At 53.7% G+C, this 17,623-nt stretch overlaps 6 protein-coding genes across 6 annotated transcripts; 1 reads left to right on the plus strand and 5 right to left on the minus strand.

Annotated features, from left to right (window-relative positions):
• Window positions 1-1,149: 1,149 nt before the first annotated feature.
• TRIREDRAFT_107483 (uncharacterized protein) lies at window positions 1,150-2,778 on the plus strand (the record flags this gene model as incomplete). Its single annotated transcript, XM_006965315.1, has 1 exon — window positions 1,150-2,778. One exon carries the CDS (start codon window positions 1,150-1,152, stop codon window positions 2,776-2,778), a length of 1,629 nt encoding a protein of 542 aa, XP_006965377.1.
• A 293-nt stretch (window positions 2,779-3,071) lies between these two features.
• Window positions 3,072-5,574, minus strand: TRIREDRAFT_78037 (uncharacterized protein; the record flags this gene model as incomplete). The annotated part of the gene is made up of 5 exons (XM_006965445.1): window positions 3,072-3,782; window positions 3,873-4,581; window positions 4,646-4,857; window positions 4,906-5,151; window positions 5,320-5,574. 5 exons carry the CDS (start codon window positions 5,572-5,574, stop codon window positions 3,072-3,074), a joined length of 2,133 nt encoding a protein of 710 aa, XP_006965507.1.
• A 1,074-nt stretch (window positions 5,575-6,648) lies between these two features.
• TRIREDRAFT_48211 (uncharacterized protein) lies at window positions 6,649-10,003 on the minus strand. The gene is made up of 4 exons (XM_006965204.1): window positions 9,611-10,003; window positions 9,216-9,543; window positions 8,946-9,157; window positions 6,649-8,711 (listed from the first exon to the last, which is right to left on the minus strand). Exons 1-4 carry the CDS (start codon window positions 9,719-9,721, stop codon window positions 6,894-6,896), a joined length of 2,469 nt encoding a protein of 822 aa, XP_006965266.1. The 5' UTR covers window positions 9,722-10,003; the 3' UTR covers window positions 6,649-6,893.
• Window positions 10,004-11,859: 1,856 nt separating this feature from the next.
• TRIREDRAFT_62003 (signaling protein) lies at window positions 11,860-12,953 on the minus strand (the record flags this gene model as incomplete). The annotated part of the gene is made up of 2 exons (XM_006965446.1): window positions 11,860-12,851; window positions 12,926-12,953. The coding sequence occupies 2 exons, from the start codon at window positions 12,951-12,953 to the stop codon at window positions 11,860-11,862; spliced, it is 1,020 nt and encodes a 339-aa protein (XP_006965508.1).
• A 1,444-nt stretch (window positions 12,954-14,397) lies between these two features.
• On the minus strand, window positions 14,398-15,070 carry TRIREDRAFT_61830 (uncharacterized protein; the record flags this gene model as incomplete). Its single annotated transcript, XM_006965447.1, has 2 exons — window positions 14,398-14,702; window positions 14,782-15,070. Coding segments are annotated over 2 exons (594 nt in total), but the record flags the coding sequence as incomplete, so codon positions are not given.
• Window positions 15,071-16,367: 1,297 nt separating this feature from the next.
• TRIREDRAFT_107488 (uncharacterized protein) lies at window positions 16,368-17,623 on the minus strand (the record flags this gene model as incomplete). Its single annotated transcript, XM_006965448.1, has 3 exons — window positions 16,368-16,428; window positions 16,953-17,077; window positions 17,441-17,623. The coding sequence occupies 3 exons, from the start codon at window positions 17,621-17,623 to the stop codon at window positions 16,368-16,370; spliced, it is 369 nt and encodes a 122-aa protein (XP_006965510.1).

Consider the following 17,623-nt stretch of genomic DNA (forward strand, 5'->3'; position numbering starts at 1 on the left):
GGTTTTGGGCTTTCGGTCACCAAACTGGACGTGCCACAGCCGTTCCTTGATCAATTTCGTCCCATTTCGCTTGTGATGTTTATTGTTGACAGCCGTATGTGACATTTCGGTGAACTGATTTGCTCCATGCTTGCTCTCAGGTTGTAGAAGGGTTGAACGACATACTAAAGAGTCTGCATGGCAGTGAATTGTGATAGTGGCATCTGAAATCTTCAGTGGCCTCATCAAATCTCTTTGTAGGCTTCGGTTAACACGGGCTGGTAGCTGATACAAGTAGCGAGCCTCACAGATGGAGAGATATAAAGATTCACAAATCATTGGATACAAATCATTGGATCTTCAATGACTTATGAAAAGTCTTCATTGACTTCTATATTTGCCTGACGCCAGTTGCTTGAGTCGTTCCAGAGTCTGTTCTGTGAAGTCGTCCAAACCAGCAATTGTTCTGCTTACATAAGCCATACGGTATACTTGAAACCAAAATACCTACCTACCTACCCAAGCTCCACCACTTTCAACGTCACGATACTCTCTCCTTCTCCGACTTTATCACTTATACGCACTGGCTGTCATCGTTTACTCAACCTCTATACTCTAATTGCTTTTATATCACCAATCATGGCACTTGTTCTTGTTCCAACCACGCCCTGTCATCCTTTATACTCCTTTTACCGATATTCCATCCTCGACATGTCCCATCCGCCTTTCGTGGCACACAGAATCACAGCCGTTGTCCCGGCAAAGTGAAGACCACACTGCTCGAACCGGCAACTTATGTGCTCAATAAGCTCGTTCATCATGCAATTGCCCAAGCAGGGCTCGCTGCAAGCTCCCTTATGCACGGATTCGAGCAGACGCATGCTGCTCTCCTCGAGGCAGAGAGGCAGGATTACATGCATTTGACCGCCTGCAGCGCCTTGCCCGTGATATAGACTTTTTCACAAGAAAAAGATTCTACTTTTCTTGAGAGGTTTGCATTAGCACATGCTCGCAGAGGAAGAATATCCTCTTGAGTAATCTTGAGTCCCCTTGAGTGAGTTTCACACTTTCCCATCACACAGCAGCCATCTGACGATAGCAGCTCTACATGAGAGACAGCACCAAAACCTCAACCTCACAACCCACGGCATCTACCGGCTTGATGCCAAGATGGAGGTCATCATCGATGAGCAGCCGACTCAACGACGCCTGCCTGAGTTCGACGCCGCCTTTCACGATGCGCTATCACCTTGCTACTTCCACCACGTCATCGATCCCACCGCTGCCACCCTCCGAGTTGAAGTTCTCGGCCCAAACCTCGCATACACGTTCCGTCACGGTCGTGCAAAAGAGCTGCGCCTCGCGTCATCCAACATCACCGCGCGTCTCGAGGCGAAAGTGACGGGCTTCCTCGCCCTCAAGACCGGCAACGGCCAGCAGCGGGTCGTCCTGGCTTGGGCGCAGAGCGGGCACGGCGTCGGCAGCAAAGGCGACCTGCTGGATGCCGACCCGAATGTGCTCCCCAACGATGTCTGGACCAAGAGGGCCATTTCCATAGGCCGCGCCCTCGCTCTGCGGATGCGCCGTCCGTATGATGGGAGACTTTTGCAGACGACGGGCATCAGGTTGGAGGGCGTCTACTTAGGCAGCCACGTCGAAGTGAAGCTCGCTTCCTATGCCATCTCAATCCTCTTGACCAGATTTGGGATCACGCAGGACTTGGACAATATCTCGCTCAGGGACCTCACGGCGCTACGCAAGGCGTCGTGGAAGGACGGCTCGAAGCCCTCGTTTGAGATTTACTTTTCGCGCAAGAACTGCAATTTTTGCGGGAAATTCGTACAGCAGCTGCAAAACGCGACGGGAATTTCACTAAAGCTGGTCTGGAGGGAACGCTTAGTGAAGAAGGTGTATGAGAAGAAAGAGTTGCCCAAGAGAGACCGCCCGCATCCGCCGCAGGTGATTCAGATTGACATTGCGGAGGCCGAGGCCATGGTTACGGACGAAGTGTGTATTATCGACACCATCGATCTTTCAGACGACCTGCCTACTCTCGCCGAACTCATCAACCTCACCCACGAGCCGCATGATATCACCAACATCGACACCCACAGCAGCACCATTGACATTTCCACTTCCGAACAACAAGACCCTCAGCAGGGGCGCGCCGTGACGGACACATTCGTCGAGGGCCTGGCATATTGTGTCGGCCAAATCGACGAGTGTCCGTCCGGCGCGCGCGACGCCATCGTGACCTTCGCCGCCAACAGACGCCGCCGCGCAGAAGAAGACCGGGCGAACATCAACAAGCCCCTCCCTGCGACGCCCCAGATGGCACCCCCTGGGTACTCCTCCTCCTCCGCCGCTTCACCTTCGCCTTCGCCTTCGCCAACACCCGAGGACGTTGCACAGGCCATGCCGTCGAGTGAAGCTGCGGTTATGAACGCGGGCAACTTGCTCACTCCACCGTCGAGCGGCAGAAGGGCACGCGTTACGGCATCGCCGCCAGAGAACAACAACACCACCACTACCACCACCACCACCCGGTCGTATAACCTCCGCTCGCAGACTCTGCAAACCGAACAAGCCACCACAACCACCACCATCACTCCGAGCAAGCCGCCGAGAGACCGTCGCCCCGTGCTGCTGCTGCGCAAGGACACGGTAAAGCAGGAGGTGCGGGAGGAGAGGCTGGCGAGTCTGCGGCCTGGCGCTGGGTATCGGCGGACGAGGCGGGTTTCGTTTTGCGTGGCGATTCCTGCTGCTCGGCCGCGTTCCGAGTCTCCTGATCCTTTTTAAAAAAGCTGGGCGGTTGTTTTAGGGGAGGGGAAAAGGCACTCTCTGAGTGAATTGTGAGAGAATTTGTGTGTCTTTCTTTGCTCGGCGTGAGCAGTGTTTTGTCTTTTTACGCTTCTTCATTTATCATTAGATGGCTTTTTATCACGCATATCTTACCTATCCTACACTACCTTAGCATATATATAGCCATTGCAGTCATTCCAGCTTCTATTCCCAAACCCAACTTTTCCAAAACAAGAATCATAGTCCGTATACAAACCACCCAAAGGAAATGTAGACAAAACTCCAGAATATCAAGGCCTGACTGAATCAATCTCCCTCCCCCTCTGTCGTATCACATCCCTAAACGCCTCCCCCAGAGCATCCACCACAACACTCACATCCGGCGCCTTGATCCCGTCCTCCTCTTCAATCTTACTTCGTCCTTGTCGTCGTCGTTTCGAGTTCCCGCCCCCCAGACCCAACTTGCCCATTGTGGAGATATACTTGACGTCTTCTCCGCGACGAGGCGGCCCTTGCTTCGAAGCAGGCGTTATCTTGGTCGAGTCGAGCAAAGACTGCCACTGCGAGAGATAGATGCCCGGCTCCGAGTCCCTCGTTCGAACCGACATTGATGAATCCGTGGAAAGACGAGCAGCGGCATCAATGACCGCTTGTAAACGCCTCTGCGAAAGCTCCGTGACAGAGGCCAGATACTCGGCATGCCTGTCAACAGCCCGCAACACATGCTCCTTCGCCGACCCATCAAGAGACCCAACCAGCTCGTTCAACTGGTCCTCCATGCAAGCCTTTGCCTCATCGTCATGATCTTCCTGTTCAGCATCGGGTTTTCGGAATCTCGTGGCAATGGCCTGTCCCCACGCAGGAAACTCCCTCCACACCTCGGGACAGTTCCTCGCAAAGTCGTGCACCCACTTGTACAGCATCCCGCGGTGCTTCCTCAGCAACACGACGTAATCCTCCACGCTCGCCCCGGCATTGTCATCTTCACCTTCATCGTCTTCCTCCTTCGAGCTGGCAGTCCCCTCGCCATCATCTCTTTTCTTAGTGATGTTGTTGTTGTTGTAAGACTTGCCCTTTCTGAGCCTGCTCACGCGAAGCAAGTCTGACAGGAAACTCTGCACTGCTTCGAGATAAAACCGTAAATCGATCCGCGAATGCACAATCCGAATCATTGGCTCATATGCACTGACAACATCCTTGATAGCCTGCGTAAACAGGTCCGGCGGCTGCCGGCACAAGACGCTCGTAATCGCCTCCCGATCATGAATCGAGAGCAGCGCAGCATAATACTCCAAGCAAAGCGCGTGCTGCGCCTCCGTCAGCTCCTCCACGAGGTTCTCGTCGCATCCCTCGAGGATCGCCACGACAATCGACTTGTTGTCCCTTAAACTGGCCTCTCGCGCAGCAAGATGCTCGCCCCTCGGCAAGCTGACGTGCCGCCTCACCGCCTCGAGCACGTCCTCGGCCAGCGCGCCGTCCCCCTTCATCTTCTCGATCCTGTCCACTGTCTTGCGGAACTCGGACGCGTCCCATGAGAGCGCGAGAGAGATGATGCGCTGCAGGAGGTTCATCCCGTCGTCGGCGTTGGCGGTCAGGCCGACCCAGTTGGTCAGGCTGGTGACGCTGAGCTTGGCGAGCATGAGGCGCATCATGCCGCTGATCATGGTGGCGGCGTTGCCGATGCGCAGCGTCTGCTTGATCATCTTGTAGGGGATCAGGGTGTTGATGTTTTCAATGAGCTTGAGGAGGTCTTGGCCCTCGGGGGAGACGGTGAAGATGTGGTGCGCAAAGGTGGCGATGCTGCGCAAGAATGTCAGCTGTACTTGGATTTTAGTCGAAAGTCGTGCTTCAAGACTTGACTTACTTGATGATGGCATAGTTCAATGCTGCCTTCATGGCGGGGGAGAAGCTCTCGAGGTCCTCCGTCTCGGTGACATGCTGCGACACCCGCTCCATCAAATCGCCATACGCCCATTCCTCGAGCAAATCTCCAAACGCTCTCAGCAAGTCTTCCGCCTTTGCCTCATCATAGTCCCTCTCTTCCGTCGCCTTCTTCTTCTTCGTCTGCTTCTTCTTCTTCTTCTGCTCCCCCTCCTCCTCCCCATCACCGCCAGCCCTCTCCACGCCGCCCAGGATCCCCCTCCCCACCATCTCCAACACGCTGCTCGCCCCCGTCGCCAGCGTCTTCCTCGTCCCCAAAGCCCCCTTATCAAAGCTCTCCGAGAGCTCCGCCTCCGCAAAGCGAGCCAGCAGCCCCTGCGCCCTGACGTTCCAGAACTCGGGCGGCAGGTCCCGCACGCCCGGCAGCGGCAGCACCAGCCTCGTCAGCATGAGCTGCAGCAGCGGCGACGTCGAACAAGTTTCGTCTTCCTCGTTCTGCTCCTCGTCTTTGGTCTTGTCATCATCTTCATCAGTTTCAGCCTTGTTCTCCATGTTTCGAAGGCCCCTCATCCTCCAAAACGACGCCGGCGTCCTCGCTCGCGGCGTCACCTGGCCGCTCCCACTGCCGCCACCGCCGCTCCCATTGCTGCTGGCCACAGCCGTCGTCGTCGTCGTTGTCCGCGCAAAGGGAAATCCATATCCTGTGACCGCATCGGGCGCCTTGAAGCCTTCAATTTCCGAATATGTCTCGTGGTGCGTGAGGATATCGAACAGCGCGTGCGTTTGCTGCCTTGTCAGCGTAGGTGCCGCTGCCGCTGCCGCTGTCGCTGTTGTTGTTGTTGTTGCTGCTGCTGCTGCTGATGATGATGATGCCGGTTCAGGACCAGTTTCTGATGCAGATGAAGACTCCATGGCTGCAGGCTGCACCAAAAGGTATTATGAATGACGTCTTGCCCGCTTGTCGACTCGTCATTCACAAAGCAGCCCCTCGATGGCAGTGCAAACAGGACGTCTGTTCTTATCGCATCCCTCCAGCCATGTTCCGAATAACAAACACAATACAAATCAAATTTCTCATCAGACAATTTCTTCTTCTTCCAAGGTCAGGTCTACCATGTGGAAGCGCATGAAATCCCAAGGCATGCCAGAAGCGCTTCTCAATGGCGGTCAAATCCATGCAGCACATGACAAAGTTCGCCTCAGGAACCGCGCGCCCAGAGTTAAGTAAGCGTACCTCCTAATGATCATAGCGTCGTCGCCTTGGAATCAATCAATCAAAAAGCCCTTCCATTCCCTGTTCGATCGGCACTTGGAGCTCAATTTTCCCTTGCAGCAAAGCGTCCCCTTTCCTGTCGATACTTTGCTGCTAACAGCGCCGCATCTGCCGAGCACCAAAACTCTCGCTATGACCGACATCTGTCGTGTTAGGCATCCGGGTAAGCTGCTAAACATGGTGGTAAGAAATCATGTTTGAGGTACAGAGCAACCACGTATATGCAGTACAGGTACCTCCTACTCCTCAAGACAGCCAGCCAAACTTTGTCAAACGTCGCCAATCCACTGCCGTAAAGCCAATTGGGTATAACCTCAAGCCGCCGAGATCATACATGCACCATCCAGCGAGGCTTTTGGGGTAACTCTTGCGTATCCTTGCTTGCTAAACGACCAGCATCATCACAGCTAGCAACTACGTCATAGGCACGACTACTAGATACTTACTACTACTACTACCAGCCGAAGGGTGGTTTTTGGTGACCGTCACATTTCTCCTGACGAAAGGGCTTACAGACGCTGTATCGGTCACCAAAAAGCACCTTTGGCTGCTAGTAGTGGTCCTACAACTACACTTGCTACAGCACACATTGCCGTGGAACTCGTGTAAACTCGTAAACTCGTCAATTAATAGCTACAACTATTACTACTGTGATATGGGAAAGGCAAGTGCCCAAAAGGAGCGTAACGGATGTGACAGGAAAACTCGAGACAATGTTGCGTCGAATCAGCCTCACAATAGGGTATTAATCCTAGCCTTGTATCCCTTAGAGAGAAAAAGTGTAGAAAGCATTCAACAAGGGACAAGAGAAAGGAAACAGCAGAATGACAAAGGAAAATCTGTTGGTAGGAACACTTCACGCCTGTCCCAACGGGTATAGAATTTGTACTCCATCAGCACTGAGTGAATGCTGACTGCTCTTCTTCCACACTCTCGAAATGAGCCCGTCGCTGCATCCCTAGTAGGCAGTCAGACCCTGTCCGCCCAGTTGGTGGCCGCTTGTGCCTTCGCCAGCGTTCAGGCCCCCATAGTTGGCCGACCCATCAATGTTGCCGTTGGCGCGCCCGCCACTGACGGCATGCGCCTTTCTCTCGATGCGCGGCACGGGGGGAATGTCGGTGCTCCGCTTGGCGCTGCCAATGGAGAAGACGGGGCTCTCCCATCGCTCGCCCTTGGCTGCAAGTTCCTTGTATTCCGTCGCCTTGGAGCTTATGCCGCCGGGCAGATGGATGTTGGGGAAGATGCTGTCCTGCTTGGTCACGGCCACGTTGACCTTCTTGTCCTGAGCGATGGCCTTCGCCTTCTCCTTGCCCTGGAGGAATCTCTTCTGCGCGGCCTGGTAGTATCGGTTGTAGAGGTTGGGGGCGTTCTCAGGATCACGCTTGGCCTCCTCAAGGGCGCGGTCCGCCTCCTGCTTGACCTGGAAGAGGAACTCGTCGGCCTTGTTGCACTGATCCTTGATGGCCTGCTCAATGGCCTTTTGCAGCGCCGGGCGAATAGCCTTGAGTGCAATAGGCTTGAAGAGCATGAACAGAAGCTTGTGCTGGGACTTCTTGATCTTAAACTTGAGGCCCTTGACGTCGACATCCACCTTTTCCACCTTGAAGATGTGCTGCGCGTCCTTCTTGTCGGGGGTGGACACCTTCAACCTAAACGAAAGGCCGTCGCCGGGGAGCAAGAGGTCGAGCACGCCAGTGTCGGTGAGGGAGGGGAATCCAGTCTTCCGCTTGATGTGATAGCTCACATCTCGAAGATCCATTTGAACACCCGTCACCTTGATGTCCACTGAGTTCTTGCGCTTGTTGGCAATCTTCTTGCGGCCCCATCGGAAGTAGTTGTCGCTGGCGACTTCGAGAACATTTGGCATGAAGTTGTCGCTCTCGAGCACCAGATTCTCGATGACGGCGTCGAAGTTGGGATCAGTGTATTCGATGCGTGGGATCGGCACGTATGCCACGTTCTCAAAGATGGCGGGCAAGATGACGTCGGTCACATCCTTGATAAGGTGAGGCTTGAACGCCGGCTTCCCGTTGTTATCAGTGCCCAAATCATTGAAGAGCTTCTGAACCGCCTGGCCAAAGGCCTTGTTCTGCGGATCTTGGTCAAACTGATCCGTAATGAACTTGACCTCGTCAATAACGCGGTCGGTGTGGCCGCGGTACTTCTCACGCAGCAGGTATCGGCCATGATCGTAGAGCCGGTTCCACTCGTCGGTAGACTGATCCTCGAGGACGTAGCCCTGCTCCAAGAGACACCTGCGGATATACGTGTCGACCTGCTTGAACCAGTCTCTGAGCTCCTGGTCCCTGTCGGCATCCCTGTAGATCTGGGAGATGGACTGCCAAAGATCCTCGGTCGAGGTGCCGTTGGCGAAGCGCTCAATCAGGGTGCGCAGATCCTCCTCGGCCGCAGAAAGTCCAGTTCGGACATCCTTGGCAGAGTCAGCGGAGCCCTTTCCAAGGTTGCGCCCATGTCGGCCGTATTCCTCAGCCAGCCGAAGAAGGGTCTGCACCGCTTGGGAGTAGTCGGGATGTTGCTGGCATTCAAGAATGATCTTCTTGAGACGGAAGATAACCTGCTCTCTGCGCTCTTGGGGCATCTTCTTCTTCAGGTATTCTCTGGTCTTCTGGCGGTACTCCTCGTTGCGCCTCTTGACCTTTTCTTGCGTCTCATCATCGAGATTCTCGTCCAGCTTCCGGTTCACGACGTTCTGGGCCGCGTTGAGACCAGAGTTCGGGTCGACCTGGTTCGTGTTGAGACCAGAGCCCAGGTTGACCTGGTTGGTGTTGAGTCCGGTGCTCGGGTTGATCTGAGTGCCCTCTGTGGTAACGCCCTGGGGATGCACCGACTGAGGAATGGCACCGGCCTGAGGTGCCATTCCATATTGTGGCGCGGCTCCAGTTCCGGGTGCGGCTCCAAACTGGGGAATACCACCGTTCTGAGGCGCCGCTCCCGCTTGAGAAGTCGCGCCCCCTTGAGGCAGAGCGTTTCCAGCGGCAGCCGAGGCGACGTCTTTGGCATCCTTCTTCGGATCGCCCTTGTAGATTTCTCGGGCTTGGTTCTTGAGGGTCTCCTTGGACAGCTCGGGCTTGTCGTGCCAAGTGTTGTCAGGGGCTGGCTCGTCCATGCGGCGGAGCTCTTCATCCGAAGGGCGAACCCGTTCGGCGACGTTAGTAGCGCCATCTCCAATCATGTCGCGGACGAGGACGGAGGCATCCTTGACTGTACCAAGAGGTTAGCCGCTGTCAGGGTTCATTTATGATAAGCAGCTTCTACTTACGAAGTTTCCGGAACTGCCCGTTGGTGATGAGCAAAGTGCCCAAAGTCCTCAACCCTTCGAGGGCTTCATCCTTGTGTCGAGCAGCGGTATCCTTGGTCACTGGGGTGTTGGGAGCCTGGAGGTTCTGCGTATCGTACTGGGTAGTCTGCCAGATGAAGTCCTGGAGGAGATTGCCGTCGTTCTTGGACAGCAGGAGCTGTTTCGCAAGCTTCACCACTTCCTTTGCATCCTCCACCAGCAGCTTGCCCTCGTCGGACAGCTTGTCGGAGGGGCGGCTGAGCGCTTTGGATTGCAGGAAGCTGTTCAAGGCCACATCGATTTGCTCATTCTGGACACGGGAGTTAGTGGTTGTTCGATGAATGAGTAGGTATGATAGGTGATTGAGGAGAGCGTACCGATGGGGTCTTGCCATTCTTGAATGCATTGATGATGCCGTAGATCTGCAGCTTGCGGTTGATGTCCTCCTCCTTCTTCTTGATGTTGACCGGCTTGTTGACGTTTGCCATGGTGGAAGACGAGGAACTTCTATTCTTAGGACCGTATGACTAGTATCGCAGATTTCGAAAGAGATATCGAGATAGTAAGAGGCTGCCCCAATGGCGTATTGTAAGATGGTCTTGTGTGAGAGTAAAAGGCAAATGGATTAAACCAAGATAGCGGGAAACAAAAACAGAAAAAACCGAATCGGTAGGGTATCTTGTCAGGCGTGGGGGAGAGCAGGAGTTACTCTCGGGGTATCACAAGATTAGGTGAGAGTGAAGACAGTAGAAAGTTGCACGTGTTGGTCGATATGACGAGTTGAGGGGAGGAAAGAGGAGGGAGAAGTCAAGAGCAAGAGCTGCAAGCGGAAGGAGGGAGTTTATAGCTGCTGCCGTACAATAGAGATGACGAAGTACTTGTCATTGTAGTGTCGAACTGCAACACCAACGGAAACAAGCCGCCCTCGCTGCTTCCCTCCATGGCCGGCTGCAATCAGGAGCGCAGCTGCCACGGCAATCCAGTCCCGGCGCCTTGCTCGCTCTTTCCTGCTGCTGCAACTGCCAATTTTCCTTGGCTGGTGCAAGTTTGGCTCTTCATCTCACAGGGGAGTGACGTTGGACTCGGGTAACAAGTACGTCATAGCTGCCTCTTTTTTGCGTTGCATCAATTGCAGCCAGGCCACCAGAAAAGGGGGTGTACAATTGACGAGGTGTGAGTGAGCTCTCGCGAGCTTATTACAGTAATACAGAGGTACATGTGGTGTCACCTACCTGCTACACAGTTGCTCGTACCGACAAGTACGAGTTCCTAAATTTGGTATGAAGCCACGGCACGAATCAATGCTCATTGGGACGTTGCTGCTTGGTGATAGGGACGGTTCTGGCCTGGTGGCGTCTGGCCAGGAAACGAGGCGTACGCGGATCGAGACATCGCGACCACCTCTGTTCGGCCAATGAGGGCGGGATCTGCGGCGCTGTAACCAATGGCGGCGTAGCACAAGGGCGTGGATTGCGGCACGTTGATGTTGATGCAAGAATCCAGGAAAATTGGCAACAACGGCGGCGCGATGGAACAAGCTGGAAAACCAAGCTGTTTTGTCTGTTCTGGCACTCGGGCCTCACCTACCAAGCTACAGCTCACCGTACTAAGCTTTTTCGTTCAGCGACAAAAGCTTAGGTACTCACCGATTAGAGGTACCTTACCTAGTGCTATTTCGCGACTTCAGCATCACCACCACCTCACCTCTCTCTCTCTCTCTCTCTTTTTCGTCATTTCTCACTTCATAATGGAGCCGTGAATCTCGTCAATCTCTCATTCTGGGTCCATGAAAAGACGATACGATACAGATAAAAAACCACCGGCACCCAAAAACTTGAACTTCAACCCCCCCGCTTCTTGCCCGCCCTGCAATCTGACTTGACAATCGCTTGACCCGCTGTGGCAACGCCGTTAAAAGCGACTACGCGTGTAAGCGTCATCGACCAGCTAGATCTTTCTCTCCTTGTGCGTCCACCACATCGCAGCTGGTGCCGGTGACGGAGATATTCTTGATCGATTGGCACAGGCTTGGGCACTGACTGGCTGCATGATGCATGATGCAACACCGAAAGAAAAAAAAATTGTTCGTGCTACCAAATCGTGATTCTCGTCTTCCTTCTCCCTGGCACTCATTTTTCAGCTGCCACGACATCGTCCAAGTGCCGAGCTTTAACTATCTTTTGTTTCATGTGCTTGAACTGGATCGAACAGAGATCGGCTGGAATGTGACGTTCTCTACCAGCCTCCGCATCTAGCTGTCGACGACGTCATCCCGTTAGTCGAGACACTGAATCACACAAGATCCTTTGTTCCTGAATTGGAGGTGCGCTGAACCAGCTGAACCTAGAATTGCTAGACTAGCCCCGAGATTGGACAATGATGCAGTGCTGCCGTGACCCATCCAACAAGAGCAATATAGCACGTGGTTTTCAGCAGACAAGGTGACCATGTCAGCGCGATCCTTTCCTTGAATTATTACTAGGTAGATAAGAACAGCAGGGATGAAGAAAAAAAAGAAAGCAAGACAAAAAAAAAAAAAAAGGAATTGGTCCATTGTATTCATCAGCTCATAAAACGCCTTCTAAAGACTGCCCATTTACCGTAAAATTGATGCAGCTACCAAGCCCTAGGCAGTTGTTGGGTCGGTCGGTGCCGTCTTGGCTCCCAAGTCATTAAACACTCTAGCCTTGATCTGTGTGGCCATCAATCCAGACATCTCCTTGGTAGCAATCAAATTCGCATCTTGCCCAAGCTTCTCTATAGCCGAGTTGACTTTACCCCCCATCATTGCAGTCTGGGCGACCCGGGACCGCACAAGGCCCGAAGTGGCCTCCTTGATCTTGGAGCTCAGGTCCAGCATCTGCTTGTTGCCGAACTCGCGGTTCGTCAGCAGCGGGCTCTGGCTCAGCGTCTGCACCCAGTATTTATGCCACAGGAGCTCCAGGAGGTGGGAGTCGAGCGTGCTCTTGAAATGCGAGACCTCGAGGCTGTAGTATCGGCTTGAGTGGGCGCCGAATTCGGCGGCCTTGTCGAGGGGAACTGCTTGGAAGCCATCGGACGCATACGGGTCGGCCCTGTGATTGGCGGGATATGTGCGAAATGCTCCAATCTCGACCTTGCCGGCGCTGATGGTGCGATCCGGGTCGATCACCACCGCCAAGAAGGGGTCCTGGAACTGCTGCTGCAGTGCCTCGGTCTCGACGTCGATGCCGCTCAGCCAGCATCCATATCCCGGGTGGCTGTGGTACCATCCCACCACGTTCTCTTGCCTGCCCTGCTCTCGACAAAGGTCCAAGTATTCAATAAGGTATTCGTTCGCTTCGTTCTGTGCGTTGACTCGCGTCTCGGTTCCTTCGACGGGCAGTCGGAAAGCGTCCGTCACCACAAACGTTTCGGCATCAATGTAGCCTTGCATCAGGCCCATGACCTCGAGGTTGCCTCCAGACCGCGCATGCATCGTCATCTTGATCAGGGCAACGGCGCTGATCCTCACAGACTTGAAGTAGCCTGGGTCCTTGGCCCACGGGCGGGCATCTGCTATGGTCTTTTGGGCATCGGCATCGTAGTTGTACAGCGCATCCCGCTTGGCGTCAACCAGCTGGACGTTGTTGTCCAGCTCTAACACGAGAAGACACAAGTCAGCTTATGGGACAGGGCCGCAGAAGAATTAGTAGATGAGTTCCATCACGTACCCCATGATCGAAGAGCTGTGGCCTCCATCTTTGGCTGGCGGTTGAAGGACGAAGATTGGCTGATTGGTAGCAGAGGGAGGGAAGCTCGTCACGCTTGCTCATGCCCCGCCTGGAGACACCTCACATGCTTTATCGATAAGCGATAAGCTCAGAGTGGGGCATGTACTGTACCTCGATAGATCTCCGCCTCTCTGGGTCTTGGAATCACAACCACAAACAATCATCCTGTCGAATTTTGACGGCATTATCACGAGATCCGAGGCATACGAGTGAATGGTGGAATGTACCTCTTTCTTCCGCAATTATATTGGTAAGAAGTGATGTCAAAGGTTTTATAAGCAAATATATTCACAGTCCTGCTGGAACATCACCACAAGATACCCTGAATGATGGCCAAGCGCTTCATATCGTCACCTCGCAACTCACAATGGCCGCGGTTTTTGGGTCCGTCTTAAGACGATGACACTCCACCTTTCAAGTTATCATATGAAGCCCTGAATAACACAATAGATAAGAATAACTTTTGAGAACACTCACACATGATACTTTTGTCGCCTACAGAGAAAAGCTCGTAGACCCCAACATACCAAGCCTTAAGATGCGAAAGGAGGCCCTGCAATCACCAAGCATGATCACTCCAAAAGGAATTATGGTCTCGTATGACCCTAGAATTAGAGAATGGGCTTAAGCGGCCGTATGTCTTGACCTGAGTACATGGACTTCTTCTGCGCGTGATGGGCCTATGTATGAACCCGTATATCGTCCCTCTGGATCTCACTGTTTTTGAACTTGAAATGCTAGTTCTATGACAACTGTGCCCAGCTGAGGCTGGGTTGATGACAACTCAAGCGTCCAGTTGATATCAATTTTGCGAATAGCCAATGGCCTAATAGTTCTCCATAGGCAAGCTGAGAACGTATATGCAATGGTAGCTGATCCATCATAGACTTCCTGATTGCGGTAACTCCTTGGGCAACCGCCGTGTCAAGGAAGACGACTTCTCTCATCGACCACTATATCATGTAGCCACTCCTTGAGACTTTGAGCTCCGCGGTTGAGTCGGCCCACTACATGTACCCCATATTGCCTCAACGGCTCCATGGATCTCAAAACGGAGTAACGACATTAGTGGCTCCATGATCTTCAGAATGGAGACGGAGCGGTTGTGGCTCATACCAAGAAAATCGGAGAGCCTGAAATGAAGTATATAAACACAAGAAACAGGTATGACATGGTATAAAATATATAGTACAATGCAAATAACTTGGAGATTTTGTCTAATCTTCGCAAGTAAGGTAGGCTTTCCGTCAATTGGATTCAACGCCGTGTTCATCAGACAGAAAAGCCCCAAACATTCTCCATCCTATCAGTGTCTTCTCGTCAGATAAGCCACCGAATCATCTCCTCTCTATGGCGGAAGACAAAAAGAAAAACCCCTTGGCAAAGATGGCTAGTTCAGAAACCTTCTGAAACTACTTGAGAAGGAGAGCAGCGTGACACTCAGTTCCGATATTAGGATTCGTCAAGTTGGCCTTTGTCTGAGGCCCCGGCTTGAGGTAGCAGTCTCCGGGAGCGCCGCCAGCCACAGCCACGGCCACGTTGCTCCACGAGGGAATGAACGAAACAGCAACGCAAGAGCCCTTTGTTGTCTTGTTGTACGAGTTCCACGCGGCACAGGCGTCCATGCAGCCGTTGAAGTCGGGGGCAAACACGGAGAACATGGATGGGTTGATGGTGTCTTTGTTGCAGTACATTGTGAAATAAGGCGTGCCAAAGACTACACATTAGTCGTGTCAGCACCATGTTCCTCTCATCAACAACATGGCAAGAGTGCTTCAGCATTAGAAGAGACTCACATTTGGACCTGTAGGTGTTTCCGGTAACACCATCGGGGTTGTCGGAGCAGCCGTTGGTAATGTTGCTGAAGTCGGGCGTGCCAGAGGGGAGAGGAGTGCTCGCGGTAGGCGTAGCAGTGGCCTCGGCCTGAGCAGCGGCCAGCGAAGAGCTGAGGACCTCGAGCTGGGAGTGAGCATCGTTGTAGTTCTTGGTGGCGACGCCAGTCCCGGCTGCCAGTCCGATGACCGCCGCAGACAGAATGGCGATGATGATGGAGAGGAGGAGAACCAGCGAGATGCCACACACAGTGGTAGCCGCCTTCTTCCCTGGGGCGGTCGACTCGGGAGATGCCGTGTATGCTGCGTCTCCTCCGGCCTCTGCTCCAGCCACGGGCCCCGTCACGCCACCCACTGCCGCACTTTTCCCAGCGTCCGAGTACGTGCCCGTGGTGCTGTATGCGCCGCCGGCGTTGGGATATGTCTCGTTGTTGCCGTAAGCAACAGTTGAAGGCTGGGAGATGTATGTCGGCGCAATGGACGGCTGGGGTGACCAGACTTGCTCCGAATGGGGATGACTGACATAGGCCTCGGGCAGGTCGTGGCCCTCGGCGAGCTGAGGAGCGTCGTCGTACTGGGAGGCCATTGTTAGTTAACCAGCTTCTTTCCCCTTTGTCTCCTCAGCTTCACTTGACGAGTATGGACTGGGAAGTTTACAGTCGTACTGTAGGAGCCATCTTATTATATGCGTATGGATACGCCTTGTACATTCGAGCAAGTCCCGAGGGAACAGGAGCTCTGCAGGGGAACGGGGCGGCCCAGCTGGGGGCGGGCCAAAGAGTTTATGAACGAATCCGGGGATTCGTACAAAACACAGCCGTCTATGTTACCACGCGACGGACACATCCATCAGGAGATGGGCAGGCAAGGGTCACGGAGCCTCCACCTGAAAGCCCGCTCTCCCCATGCCCGCTCTCACGGATCGGGTTGACCAGCTGGACAGCGGAGACTCTCGCTCAGCCCTACCAAATGTGACGCTGTGTATGAGCATAACTCGAGTCAGGTTTCCCTGCAGGAGCGAGGCTGAAGAAGCAAGTTTTTAAGTCAGCTGCAGAGGGTCTCCCAGGTTGTGAGTTGAGACTTCGACGACGAGGTCTACACCATCCATCTTCCAACGACCTCCCTGATAGAGAAAACGGTTGCAGCCGCGACAAAAGAATCTTACACGAGCTCAACCGGTCAAAAACCGCAAGGCCTTGCTCGCTAGCGCTGACATTGACAACGTACGTACGAGGGTCTGTAAGCTGCACGTCGACAAGGCGCTGCCGGTTCTCTCAACCGCCCCCCCTGGGCATCCTGCTTAGCGCAGTCCGTACTCCAGGCCCAGTCAGAGCCCTTCTCACTGGGCACCGTTTGGCACAAGACAGGACCGCGCCGCCGGTTACCCGTCTCTAGCTGGGCTGTATTGTGCCTGATTGGGGGATTGTGCCTGTTTGTGGCAATTGATTAGTTGGGACCCCTGCCGCACCACGTCGCTAAGTATAGAAAGCCGGCCCACGACACCTCCTCTGCGGTTGACCACTCACATGCCCTAGGATCATTGGTGACACTTATCTAGGGACGGCACGGCGGCTGTGTTTGATTTCTGGGGGCGTGAGAGTCGGAGAAGAACTAGTTGGTCCAGAATAGTAGGTGGGCGAGACACACACATATTGCATCTTGGACAATCCAGGAACAACACAAACATGATAGGATTCCACCTTGATTCTCGAGCAACCGGATCAAGTCTCAGTTTAAAAGAATGAAAGAAAAAACGCCTCGTTGCCGTATCTCACTAGCACCATCGACATGCCATGATAGGGGGGCGGGACTGCAGCAACCCTTCAATCACCGATCACAGGGGGAAACAAACGAGGGGGGCTTTCAGCCTCTTCTTCCCAGTCACGATGAAAGGGAAATGCTCTGCCGAAAGCTATCGAGCGGAAAGACCTTGGAAGATGGCAGTTCTTTCAGATAGTGCAAGCAGGCGTGCTATAATACTCCAATCATCTCATTGCATGGTGGTATCACCAGCCACTGGGGAAATGAGATGGTCACGTTTTCGGGAGGATTGGTAGGAGTTTGCTGGATTAACTAATGGCATGCATGGGATTGTATTTTTACAGACTCTTTGAGCTCACTCCTTGCTTGCTTACCGACCTGCGCGAGGTGATGGTAGACGTTTAGCCACGGCTCGGCTTACAGCAGCCAACAAATACGTGTGAATGCGCATGCCGGGCCCGGAGTTTGAGACGGGGTCTTTGACAATTGGCAATGAGGGCTAAATGGATCAAATTGTAGGTAGCCGAGTAAAGGCCCCCTTGGTCTAAAGCTTCGCACGACAGCTGATTTATATTCTATCAAGCGAGAGACTGCAAACTTGGTGCCATCTTGCGAGGCCCCTCCATCTACCTCGTTGCTTCAGGGATACCAAAGTCTCCCTCATCCATGTCTCGCAAGGGACGGACGACACCGTGGGTTTCCCAGTCTCCTCTCAATCAGCCAGACACATGCATAAGAGACCGGAAGGTATACGCCAGACAAGTCCGCATCCACGATGGAAACCCACCGGGCAGTTCAGGTCCTCGACACAGTCTTCATCCTTGAGGCATTCCGCCGTCGAAGGTGTTTGGCCGTCACTTACCTCTCCCGCCGGCCTGTTGATCCATTCTCTGGGTATCTGAGTGATGAAATCGTACCAGTAGTCGCCAAACTTCTTGTACCCTTCGTTGGTAGGATGGATACAGTCACGCAGCAGACTGGTGGGGAAGCTGGTAAAGTCGACGGCGAGGATGCGCTGGCCACGATCACGGCGCTGCTGCACCAT

The sequence above is a fragment of the Trichoderma reesei genome, assembly GCF_000167675.1.
Source record: "Trichoderma reesei QM6a unplaced genomic scaffold TRIREscaffold_9, whole genome shotgun sequence".
Lineage (NCBI taxonomy): Eukaryota > Fungi > Ascomycota > Sordariomycetes > Hypocreales > Hypocreaceae > Trichoderma > Trichoderma reesei.